Raw genomic sequence first — 13,440 nt, 5'->3', positions numbered from 1 at the left:
TTTGGAGTCGGTGAGTGCACACGGCAAAAGCATGCAAAGTTAAAGTGAAAGGTCATCATGAACGCACTAATTGACTGTGCAGCAGCGCCTCTCTGCAGTACAATGCAGTACTACATGTCTGCACAGCTCTATGTGCCCCAGGGTTTGTTGCCCCTTTGGACACCAGATGAGGGTGGCTACATTTCTGGGCACACCAAATTCTGTGCAGGCCCCTGAAGAAGCTCCTGTCCGCTATGTAGAAGTCATTCACCGCTTCCTGCAGCTCCTCCTGAGGCCGGTCTCACACGACCAGATTTTAACTGCGGATTCAGCGCTCGCTGTCCGCACAAACTATCCACGATAAAATGTGGGCATTGAAAGGCCTGTGCTTTTTCGTAATTTTCTTTCACAGCGATACAAATTGCGTATTCCACAAGCGGAAGAAAAAAAACCGCAGCATGCTCCATTTTGCTGCGGAATCCAAGCAGACAGTCTCCATGGAAACCAATGGAGGCGTCCACCCCGCAAAAGAAACCAGCACTACGCATGACCGTCTGCAAGCCTCCGCCGTCTTCCGCAATACAGGTGTTTGCAGAACACAGGGTCACCAGCCGGGCTCAGACGGAATCTACTGCGGGCCTCCGGCATAAGGAATCCAACCGCATGAGCCCGGCCTGACTTATATTGCATCTTGTATTATCAGTAGACATCTTAACTTATCTTTTAGCTGATATTTCAGGGGCTCCGAAACAAATTACTAGTTTTGAACTCCAGTTACAAAGTTGTGACCTTATGACTTAAAGGGGTTGTCCCGAGAAAGTGGGGGTATACACTTCTGTATGGCCATATTAATGCACTTTGTAATATACATCGTGCATTAATTATGAGCCATACAGAAGTTATTCACTTACCTGCTCCGTTGCTGGCGTCCTCGTCTCCATGGCTCCGTCTAATTCTGATGTCTTCTGGCGTTTTTAGACGCGCTTGCGCTGTGCGGTCTTCTGCTTCTGCTCGGTCCGGGCACGAGCGGCGTTCTGGCTCCGCCCCCTTCTACGCATCATCACGTAGCTCCGCCCCATCACGTGTGCCGATTCCAGCCAATCAGGAGGCTGGAATTGGCAATGGACTGCACAGAGCCCACGGTGCACCATGGGAGAAGACCCTCGGTGCATCGTGGGTGAAGTTCCCGGCGGCCATCTTGCTAAGGTAAGGAAGAAGTCGCCGCAGCGCGGGGATTCGGGTAAGTACTAAACGTTTTGTTTTTTTTAACACATGCATTGGGTTTGTCTCGCACCGAACCGGGGGGCCTATTGAATAAAAAAAACAAAAACGTTTCGGCGCGGGACAACCCCTTTAAGCCCGTGTGCTGCCCAAGTAGCGATGACAGAGGACACTGCATGTACTACTATCCTTCACCATATTAACCAAAGTAGGACCTGCTGTAATTTTGTGAAAGGAGAAAAAAAAAAAAAAATGTGCACCATGCTGAAAACACAGACTGTCTTTATGGCCCTTTTAAAAAAAATGGGACTGCAGTTGGATAAACGACGGCACCGCTAAGGTTGTTAGAGCATTTAGGCTTACAAACTTCGCTACTGATCGCAGGCTTCTCATTCAGCGCTTCACCTTCTAGTGACACACCGAGTGGGGAGCATTTACACGGAACAAGAAGTCAGCGATAATTTTTGTGCTGCGTGAAAGTCAGCGATAACAGCTTGAGAACGATTTTTTGATTGGTCTGAACAAATTGAGCAATAATCGTCCCATGTAAATGACCCTTTACAGGTGACTGCAGCATGTTAGGGGTTATATCATTGCACCAGGGACATGTGACCACTGCAGCCAATCACAGACTCCCCATCAGACAGTTATTAGCTGCAATGGTCACGTACTGTTGTCGGGAGGGAGTACAAGCAGGGGACCCGACAAGCGGACGGATGAGCAGCTTTGGAAACGATTTTTGCCCCGGATAACCCCTTTAATATTGTAAGTTGAGGGCCCCCAGTATAATCACATGGAGCGCAGGCGACACCAACAAGCTGCAGCACTGCGCCTATACAACAGCATGTGTAGAGTGGAAGGTTATCATTCCATGAGGAACCTGCCAAGACACAGCTACATTCCATCTACTCCCAATATCCTGTGGCAGTCAGCAGCCCTGCCCCCTCCAAAATAACACAAGAGGCACGTGGACCGCATATACCACAGGCTGGGATTCTACAAACCTGAACCATAGTAGTTCAGTGCAAACACTGCAAGGACTGAACGATAATTAACTTATCGCTCGCCGATCATTTTATGCAGGCATATAAAAACCTGGAGATAATTGGCCCATGTTAATAAGCAGTTGTCCATCTAGGGCCAGAAGAGATCTCCAGCCCGCTCCGCCTCCACTCAGTGAGCGATTATCGCTGCTGTGTGAAAGAACAGTGAATAGCGCAAAAGTCCATTTAAGCAAGTTCCGCATTATTTCACTACACACAATGTATCCTGGACGCTCCTAGTTTGCATAACTGCATGCACATACATAACATATGGTAAATGTAACTAGTCACTGCACCAAGTTAAAATGTATAAAACCCCAAATTCACATATATTAAAGGGTTTTTTCAGTTGTAAGCTATAGGTGGCCTAGCCTCGGGACAGGCCATCAGTAGTAGATAAGCAGGGGTCTGCCACCTGGATCCTACATCCTACATCAATCAGTTGTTTGCCAGATCAGTGTGCTCAAGCACTGTGCTAACTTCGGCAGGAAATAGACAGCTCCGTTCTCTCTGCAGTGGTCAGACTTGGTACTGCAGCTCTCTCTCCCATTCATTTCAATAGGAGCTTTGCCTGTAACACGAAGCCTAGCTGCTACAGTGAGAATGAAACTGTTTGCTTCCTGTAGACATGGGCTCATTGCACCAGTGTAGCAGCACCCCACTGATCTACTATTGAGGGCCTATTAACAGTATACCGCAGTGTTTACAACTGGACAACCTCTTTCAGCAGACATCTCATTTGAAGCCAATATTGGCTGTATTTGCTCTCTAAATAGCAGGAAGGATGCGTCTTAATCTCCATGATATTTGGTGTCACACAATGCAAATATAAAAAACTGCTAATTTAACTGCCCGAGTAGGACTAAGCTGCTTGCACACCCGTGTTGGGGCTCAGTTCAGGGTTTCCATCTGTGTTCAGTTTTTGGAGGAGAGAATCTGAAATCCAACGGAAAAATAATCAGATGCATTTTTTTCCCCCATCGATTTCAATGGAATTTTTTTTTAAAATGGAGAAAAAAAAAGCAACAAAAAGGCTTCTGTTTGCTTCCATTCTGCCGTTTTGCAGTCAAAAAACAACAAAAAAAAACAACAAACACACGATGGAATAGAAGCTTTTTTTTTTTTTTTTTTTTTTTTTTTTAAACCCCCTATTGAAGTCAATTTAAAAAAAAAAAAGAATCAGTTCTTTCAGTTTCTCCTCCAAAAACAGGACAGAGATGAAAACCCTGAACTGAGCCATGATGTAGGTCAGGGGCGTAGCCAAAGGCTCATGGGCTAGGGTGCAAAAGTTTATCTTGCCCCAATGCAAAACCTGTAACAGGGGCCCCAACTCTAATGCTTTATTCATAGAACTAGGCTGCCTATATGGAGGAGAGGCCTTATGGGCCCCCTAATTGTCCCAGGCCCGGGTGCAACCGCATCCCCTATAATTACGCCAGTGATGTAGGTGTGAACCCAGCCTTAAAAATGTCCACATTAAGTTTAAAAAAATAAATAAATCAGTATCTATTGCATATTTTTCACTCCATGCATTGTTAACCAAAGAATTCAGATCCAAAGCTCGCAAGATTTTGCAGACAGACATGCAAAAAAAACCCAAAAACACACAAGAACACAGAGCAGAATTATGGCATCTCCAAAGAGGCACAACACCAATGCCACACAGTTACCAGTCTGGGCTCTTCATTGGGTAAAGGGTCTTCTGACTTGAGAACATCTGAATTTGAGGGACAACCCAACAAGAACAAAATTAACTGCACAATACTTCATACAGTGTAATAAAACATGCCGTACGGAGTCCGAGTTACAGGGCTTACAGCATGGCAATGAGGTTCTTCACCAGCGTTTACAGGCCAGGAAACGTGCAGAAGAAACAGTCACATTTATCATCTGGCATGTGCAAAATTATAGTGGCAACAAGTCACAATTTTGGTGCAAGTGACAAAAATTGCTATTTTAAATAGTAAGGCATCATGTCCACGGGCAGGTTGGATTCCGCCCGCGGGAGCCCACAGTGGGATTTGACCCTGCCCGCGACTGATGACACTCCGCAAAACAAATCCGCTTGCTTTAATTAAGCTGCGGACGCCCATGCATCTCTATGGGCGGCTTGAATTGTGCCCCGCAATTCAAATCATCCCGTGGACATGAGGTCTAAGGCTGGGTTCCCACGGGGCAGTGGAATAAGCCGCTTTCAAAACCAGCACCAAATGTCTCAGGACTTCAGCTGTGGAGATCTCAGGGAATTTCCGTGCGGTCCCGCTGCAGACATTCCACGAGATTTCCATACCATGTGAACCCAGTCTTATGCTGGCCGCCATATTCACTATTATTTACTCCAGAAACTGCTGGAATTCTAGCTAAAAGCTATCCAGTTGCAGCTGCCATCAACTTGTGACCTTTTAGGACATTCACCCCACTTCCCCACCAGTACTTGGTCTACATAGACCAGCCCCAGTGTCTTCATGCTACAAGAACCACATATCCCTGGTCTGAAACACGGAAGCGACTTGTCTCCTATTTTTCATGTACTACCTTTAGATACATGCAATAAACTTCATTATTATTATTTTTTTTTTATGAAGAAGCAATGAAGTACTGGAAACCTATTCATTTTGGTAGGAGCCCATTCACATCGGCGTATGCGGGTTGCGCCCGAGATTTTCAGCCACAACTTGCAACAGTCAGCGCACGCACATCTATGTGCTACTCAAAACTCATGGGCAGAGGCCATGACATGTCCCATTCTAGTCTGTAACGTGGACTGCTAAATTGGGACTTTTCTAGCGATTTAAGCGTCCGCGTTGATCTCTCGCAAAACCATCACTGCCACTTACGGTTTTCTAACGCAATTTTGCCGTAAAAGTCACTAGGACTTTCTAATGTTAAAAACGAATCACATGAAAAAAAAAAAAAAAAAAAATTTGCATTATTTGTGCTTTGCGATGCAATAAAAAGGAGGCTCAATAGGGAAACATGGGAAACTAAAAAAAAAAAAAAAAAAAAAAGCAAAATGCAGAAAGATAGGGCACGCCATGATTGTTTTTTCTTGCAACATTGCATAAATGAAAACGTCGCAAATGTGAAGGAAACCATTGGTTTCATAATTCTGCATTTTGACTCATATTGCAAGAAAATCGTGCACTTTTCTTGCCAGTGTGAAAGCAGCCTAATTGGCTAGTGCCGTCCGTCATAAACACTGACATCACACAGACAGGAAATACACCCGTTTGAATGGGCACCTGGTAGAAATGCTCTTCTGTGATTTGGATGGGGGACAGGGGAGACGGGTGCAGTATTAACGTGGCCATACAAAATTACACCGAGGTTGGATGAACCTACCGATTCCAGCAAGATCACATGACCATCTGAAGTGTATTATATGCATGGGAGATAGCGGGGAAGAGGTCAAAACTGGGTATGTATATGGGAAACTAGGAGGAAAGACTGTTGGTCAAACGAGTATTCAGCCCAGAGGCAATGAATATGTACAGCCACCTTTCCAACTAAAGGGCGATTTAGACATGAGAATTGCTCAAAATTCACTCAAGAGAATTTTTTGAGCAATTCTCGTTCTGTCTAAATGCAGGGACATCGTGCAGTATTCGCGCACGAGTCGCTGATCGCTCAATTCTAGCAAGCTAGAATTAAGCGCTCAGCTGTTATCAGCGGAGCAGGCTGTTATCAGCCGGCTGCACTAAGATTCTCTGTGCCTGTGTCCTGCTGTGACTTCACAGCGGGGACACTAGCAGTCAGTGAAGAGAACACTACAGCTGTCTACTTATACAAAGCAGCTGTATTGTTCTATTAGTAGCCACAGCGGTGTCCCGCTCTGCCTGCATTGCTATAGTAGCCAATTAGATACTATAGAAAGTATGCAAAGATGATCGCTCAAAACTGTCACTCAAACCATCATTTGAGTGAGTTTTCAGCAATTATCTTTAAGTGTAAATAGGCTGCCTTCACTTGGGCAAGAGAATTGCATGAGATTTGTGCGTTGCAAGATGTACAAATGTGAACCCCATTCTTATGAATTTGGTCCTATACATGAGCGATGCTTTCTGGCATGGCACCGCAATGCAGGAAACAAATCACGGCATGTTCTATCTTTCTGCATGCTCTTGCATCGCAGCACCCATTGCTTTCAATGGGGCCGGCGGCAGCAGCACACCACATGCTAGCTGCACATGATGCAATGCGAGATCTCCAATTGAAAACAATGGGAAAAGCTCTGCAATCCTCCACTGCTGCCATGGCGGAGGATGGATACATCCCTGAAGTGATGCGAGGCTGTATTGCTATAAAAATGACTCGCTGCTGCAGCCTGTATGCAAGTAGCCAAAAGGCTGCTGCAGCCTATAACAGAGCTCAAAGATTGAGCGCCAAGTTATGTAATTAACTGCAGTAATCTGGCAGGTTGCATGTTCCCTCTGACACAGATTAGTAGGATAAAACCCATTGACAAATCATTATCAGAAGAATTCATCTGGAAGAGGCGACACACCTTGAACCAGAATGACTCATTCCTCCGTCAACTTCAACAAGTTCACATACGTGATAACCATGGGAACCTTAAAGTGGAAGGATACCGCTAATAGGATTACATTTCATGGGCAAAACTTCTGATGTTCTTTACTGATTTTTGTTTGTTTTTCTTCACTAATCACATCTTCTCCGTTCATACATGTATCGTGAATGCTGAAAAAAATTATAGTATAAGGGTGCTTTCACATCTGTGCTGGGGAATCCGCTTTCCAGCTCTAGTCGGGGAGCAGCAAAGGGGAATCCCCACAGCCAAACGGCTCCGATTCTGGATGGAACCAAACAGCGCCGGGCAGACACCTTTGACTAGAATGGGGTCCGCCTGGTTTTGGGATATAAGAAAAAGCGCTGCATGCAGTGTATTTTCTTCTGTCACAGATGTGGTTGCAAATAATGTAAACTCTGATTGGAGGTACCGACAGATGTGAAACCACCCTAATATACACATTATTTCATAATTCAGCATATTTTGACTTCTGATAAAAAACATGGGATAACCTGCATGTGAACAGTCCTTTTAGCCAGTGCGATTGGGGACACTTTACCTTTGTTAACTTGGGCTCACCTACACGACACAAGGCCTTATTCACACAGGCTACAAAAAAAAAACAAAAAAAAACCCCACGACTTTGTACGCTACAAACCACATGTATGTGCAGCTCATGGTTTCCAATGGGTTCTTTCAGGCCCATGGGCTTCACATACATGCGTTTTTGTAGCGCTACAAAATTGAGCAATTTTGTAGCCCGTGTGAATAATGCCTGAATAACCATAATATGCTAGTAACTCTGTCAGATTATTACTCAAAACGTATCTTCTCATGCTAAAAATTGCTTCTATAATTGTAGCGTTTAACAATCCACTAAGGATTTCCTTTGTGGGTCAATGCAAATTAAGAAATTGTTACAACCTTGCTAAACAGTCTACATTTCAAATCCCATGATGAACATGAAAAACTGCACCGAATTTCCATTTTCTATCCCACGGTTTTAAAAAGATAGTAAGTTTGATTCCGGAGCCGCTCACATTATACTGTACACACTAGGCAGATACAGAACTAGAAACCCACTTCTCTATAGTGATGTGCAAACATATAGGGAAGTTACAGGGGCACCCCCCTCATTAACACGGGATCTCCAGCTATGGGACTACAACCCCAAACATGCTGATACTACGCCGAGAGCCTGATTGGAGTCATACTTTCATCACAACTGGAGTGGCTGAAGAGCTCTTCTAAGCAGGGGCCCATTTGCATCGCTCGTTAGGTCCCACAAGGGTTAATAAAGCCCTTTTTATGTTATTCAAAAGGAGGAATGTCCTATGTTCTTTTGCAGGCAATATTCCGCTGATTCAGCTAGATGGAGTTTTGTGATGCACTGAACCACACATCACATATTACTGCCACCTTACTGCATCCAGCCTTTCATTTCCACAGCAAATTAGTGGAGCGACAGCAGGGAGGGGATAATTACACCATTTCATCTGGACAGTAGATGCCTTCATATCAAAAACGAAAGGAAATGCACTGGAGTGCTACTACACGGCCGTGACCTCCAGGCTCTAGTCACATCGGCAATAGGGATTCCATACTCTGCAATGGGAGCAGAGAAACCAATTCCCCTGGATGAACAGATCTGTGCCGAGCGACCACCATTGACTATAATTGGGTCTGTTCGGTTCCCGCACCTGGCCGCCATTTTTACCAAATAAGACGTTTTACATGCACAACAGAATTTTGGGTCAGATCTGCGCTGGAGGCTTCGGTGCGGATGGGAATAGAGCCTAAAATAAGGAAACGGGTAGAAGGATGTTCATCAACACCAACAAGGGCAAATATTCTAGGATGGCTGCAGATACAAATGATGTTACATTGTAACATCCAACACGGCAACATGTTGCATTGTTCTTATTTCAGTATCACAAACACGACAGTGATGGCCAATGTGCGCCATTACTGCAGACCTCACCCCAAGTATTCCAAGGGTCGCAAACGGCACATAGACATGTTGTGGAATCAGAATCCACTGCGTTTTACAAATCTCTCAACCACATGGGTTGTCATGGAAACGCTCGGAACTTTCCGCAGCGATTCTGCAAGTGGAGATTCCACAGCGTTCCAGCCATGTGAGGTGGCCTACGGGCTAGTTCACACGGGCGGATTATCGCAGTGTAATACGCTGTGCTGCATCTCCATTGGGATATTCAGATGAATATATTTTTAGCGCGACTTCCAGTTGCGTGAAAAAAATAAAAAAGCAGCATGTCCCATTTTAGTGCATATTACACACCAAGATAGGCCATTGTGACTATGGCGCTGAGTAAATACACAGGGATTACACATGAAACTTGCGCATTCACTGCATTTTTGCGCAAGGAATGAATGAGCATTTGAGGGGTTTTTGGCGTACCCAAGTACACTGCGTATTTACAGGCCTGCGACAAAAAAAAAATGCAGGACAGAAAAATAGGCATTTTTTTCGATTCATGAATGCGTTGTGTATTCACGTACCGAAATACGCGTACACTGGTGTGAACTAGCCCTGAGACTACCTACACAAGAGTGACTGCAATATCGGACAGAGAAACTTGGCCTAATAGCACGCTCCCCAACATGCTTTACCACAGCGTTGCGAGGCGGTCGGTGGAATCAGAACGTGTTCTACCATCCAATTGAAAAGAAATGGGCGATGCTTTCCGAGGAATGCAAAAAAAAGAGGACATGCGGCGATTTATTTCCTGCATCGCTCATGCATGTGACTTCATTCAAAAGAATGGGGTTCATATGGTGTCAGAATTGGTCATCTTAACGCGCACATCTGGTACGAGTGTCTCGGCCAGATTACATGCTGCATTGCAAAAACGCAAGAGGAGCTGCAGGCGGCAGCAGGACATCTCGGGTCAGCGACTATGAGACGTCCAGCTGCCGGCTTCTATCAGTATAGATCTGCCTGTGTTTTGTAGGGCAGTAACGCTGCTGAGCGATAGCTGGCTGAGGTCGGGCTCATACCAATATAAGCGCATTTGAGCCATACAAGTACGTTACTTGTTTACGTGACCGAAATGCGCCTTCGCCGGCTCCCACATGCGCGTTTGCACAAATGAACTGATTGTGCGCAGCGTATATGCATGTTTTAGGCATTTATGCAGGCCTATTGATTTCAACAGGCTCTTGGGGTGCACAAATGTGCACAAGATGTGTCGTCGTGTATTGTTTTCACACCGTCGCACATCGCGTGAAAAAAGTATGCTCACGTGAATTAACCGACTGAAACCAATGGGTTCCATAGGGTATATATTACACAGGCAAAATCAGAAGTCTATGGACTTGCGTAAATGCGCATGATATACGCAGAAAACCTGATTATGTGTGGTTTTATGTGCCCAAACACAGCGCATTTGCACACACAAATACAAGCGGGTGAAATACACGAACAAAAACGCATTTCAGTCACGCAAACATATGGCGTATTTGCACAGCCGAAATGCGCTTACTGCGGTGCAGTCTCAGGCGTGCAGGATTTGGTGCGTAATTTTCGGCACAGCACCCCCAGCTTATATTCACAAGGGACAGATTCACCACACCGAAAATCTGCCGCATTTCCGAAGCCAAAATCTAACAACTCTGCGGCTACCGTGGTAGATTTGTTGCAGATTTCATCCTCTCTATTGAAGTCTATGACAGAAGTCTGCAGCAGATATGGCCCGGCGCTATAATAAACATACTGCGAATGCAAAAATCCGTTCTGTGGGTTTATTTCGGCACAGATTTTCAATGAAGCAAGAACAAGATTTTGAGAATCGGCATTCACTTTTCTGCTACTGTCAGTGCAGCGGAGAGTCTGGGTGGGAAATCTGCAGCACATCAGCCCCGTGTGAGCGCAGCCTTAGCAACATGGCAGCACACCGTCAGGGATAGACCGCATTACTGAGAATGTAGGGAATTTATAAGGTAATCACTAATTAAAGTCGTAAAACAAATGAGATCAAGAAACAGAAATGTACGTTTTTTTATACACAAGTTCTAAGCCAAGTTCTGAGAGGCCACAGAGGTGGTGTAATCCACGGCAAGTGCACCAGCGACTGCAGGCTTAGAAACGCGTCTGCCCTCTCCTTGTTAATGGGTAACTAAGATGAACCGATGTCAGGGAGGATCAGGAATCCATCCGCTGCCAGCGCTGTGCCCTCAGTGACGGCAACATCTGGAGCCCAGCTTAGCACTACTACACAGCGGCGGGTGGGACTCCTCCTCCGGGATCTCGTGGACCCCCTTCCAGAGTGACACGTGAACAGGCTGCACAGCCACATGGGAAGGATTTCCTCTCCACCTGAAGACACAGCAGTCCCATTCATTCTTCATTTCCTTGCGCCTCCTTGTACGCGTCCTGCGGGTCTGGAAACACTTATTGCTGCCTTCTAGTTGGGCGCCTCGTCCCATCAAGTCAGAAGACGGCCGTTTAGGGCTCATTCACACGAGCGGATGCAACTTTGGTCTGTGAAGATACACTGTTTTCACTGTGTGTAGCTAGGTTTTTGGTGGAAATGTGCGCAATTTTTAAAAGTCTGTCTTGCATTTGCGTATCATCTGTGTTTCATGAGCGCAAAAAGAAAAAAAAACAATGTTGGCCAATATGCGATCACTGCGGATTTTGGTCTGTGATTATACGTTAAAAGAGAATATACTGCAATTTTATCTGCAACTTCAGGTCACACACACAAAAAAAAGACGCATGTGTGAATACGCCGATTTAAGTCAACAGATCCGTGCTTCTCACATTCAGTAAAAAAAAATAAAAATACGCACTGCGTACGGACAGAATAGCTGCCCGTGTAAATGGCCTCAAGTGGCCAGACAGAAAACATCACTGACAGCTCAATATGCAGAAAACAGAACCCATGCACATATTTGAAGTGCACAATTCCATCACGCAAAATAAATCGCAGCACGCTCTATTTTCCTGCGCATCTGTGCAAGGAAAGAGCACATCTTGAAATGATTTTGCACACGACCGGCGCGCAAACAGTACAGAAAAAAAAAAATGAAGTCATGCGTACAAATGCACAACACGCGATGCGCAAAAATGCAGCGCAAATACGCATATGCCCGTGTGAATTCGGCCGGAGGTTAAATTTACTTGGCTGAGTGCGATATTGGCCCCAAAGAACAGACAAATATCGCACTAAAACCGGCGATTTTTGCTGCCAGTGCGACGCATAATGCGAGAAAACCGCATCAACGCACAAGTAATTTTCAGGCCTGTCCGCACGGGGAAGAGGAAAAACAACAACGCGTGCTGCTTCTGTAATAAAAACACATTTTAAAAACGCATCACACGAAAAATCGTATAAATCGTATCGACAAGCGACTTTCCACCCCCACACTTCCATTCCTAGGAAATGGGTAATAATGCCCCAAAATAGAGCACGCCACGATTTTTCAGCCTCACGCTATTGGTGCGAGCGAAGAATCACTCGTATACGTTTCGCATAGCGTTCGGATAGCGCACGTGGAAATCGCTTGCGTAACTCCCCTCTTAGAGGTAGGTGCCAGGAGGGAGTTCATCGCACACTTGGCGGTTCTCCGCTTCTTTAACGTAATCATTAATCCTAAGACAATCGCTGTGCACATTCCATCCGTCCATTCGCAGAGCGCTGCCCCTCCGACAAGGCACAGGCAGTCCCGGCCCCAGGGCCACTGCACCTGTGTGTGATGTACCTGCTCATCAAACCACTTAGGGCAACACCTGACGACGGGATAGAAGCCATCCTGCAACTTTGCATCAACGTGACTCATTCATTACCGCCGCGCAAAATACGTTACGGCGAAACGTGACTGGCCTAAGAAGTTGTGGCGGAGAATAACCTAAAGCAGCAGGCGGGGTGTCGGATCTACAAATTATATCCATATGAGGCAACTACTGCACGGATCCAGGAGGGGGGGGGGGGGGGGTGCAACAAAGTTGCATGAAGTAACAGTTTTGTTGCAAGCCCTTCTGCAAGGATGACACAATGTTCCACCCAGCAGATGGATCACATAACACATCACTAGCAGCCCTCATTCATGCACTAGAGATGAAGCACTACACGTCCCAGCATGCCGTTTCCCAGGATGCACTGAGGCTTCTAGCTCCATTGCAGTTACAAGCCCCCAAACCCTGCAGATTCTGGTGCCAGCGCAAAGTTAGTGCAAATTGTGCGCATACTGACCTCTTCTCACGGGTTTGGCTTTCTTGGGAGCCATGATTGTTCTGTGCAGGTATTAGAGGTAAATGGAAGCACACGGAACGTTCTTACTAATGGAAGCAAACGGCGTCTCTACAGAAGTGCTGCGGTGACAGTCGCTCCTGCCTCAGCGCTCACACCAGCTTACAAAATGCACCGCGCCACGCTTCGTTACGTGAACACCCACCTCCCCCCGTCTCTTTCCTTTTTGGCTGACCCGCCCAATTTTTTATGAATGACAAGGTTTTCCAGCCAATAGTATTCTTAGATAGGCGTGGTTCGGGCGCTGGTCACGCCCCCAGGAAGCGTAGACTCGCTAATCCCTGACCCCAATAGAGCACAATAGTGGGCGTGGCCTGACCTGGAGCTGTGATTCCTCTCTTGCGTTCCCGCTGCGTTCCAAGAGCGTTGAACGTGGCAACATGGAAGGGCCGCT

General features: G+C 46.0%; 1 protein-coding gene across 3 annotated transcripts in view; it reads right to left on the bottom strand.

The window, feature by feature from the left end:
- LOC136578315 (aspartyl/asparaginyl beta-hydroxylase-like) overlaps positions 1–13,215 on the bottom strand; it is a 100,253-nt gene extending 87,038 nt beyond the window's left edge. Inside the window, exon 1 of one of the 3 annotated variants that reach the window (XM_066578286.1) lies at positions 12,990–13,215. In XM_066578286.1, coding sequence (XP_066434383.1) covers positions 12,990–13,023 — 34 coding nt within the window. In that variant the 5' untranslated portion in view covers positions 13,024–13,215. The remainder of the gene's footprint in view (positions 1–12,989) is intronic. The other 2 variants (XM_066578289.1, XM_066578288.1) reach the window with 2 other exon arrangements.
- Between the last annotated feature and the right edge of the window lie 225 nt (positions 13,216–13,440).

Source organism: Eleutherodactylus coqui, chromosome 9 (assembly GCF_035609145.1).
Source record: "Eleutherodactylus coqui strain aEleCoq1 chromosome 9, aEleCoq1.hap1, whole genome shotgun sequence".
NCBI lineage: Eukaryota > Metazoa > Chordata > Amphibia > Anura > Eleutherodactylidae > Eleutherodactylus > Eleutherodactylus coqui.
This window is presented reverse-complemented; position numbering and strand designations above follow the sequence as displayed.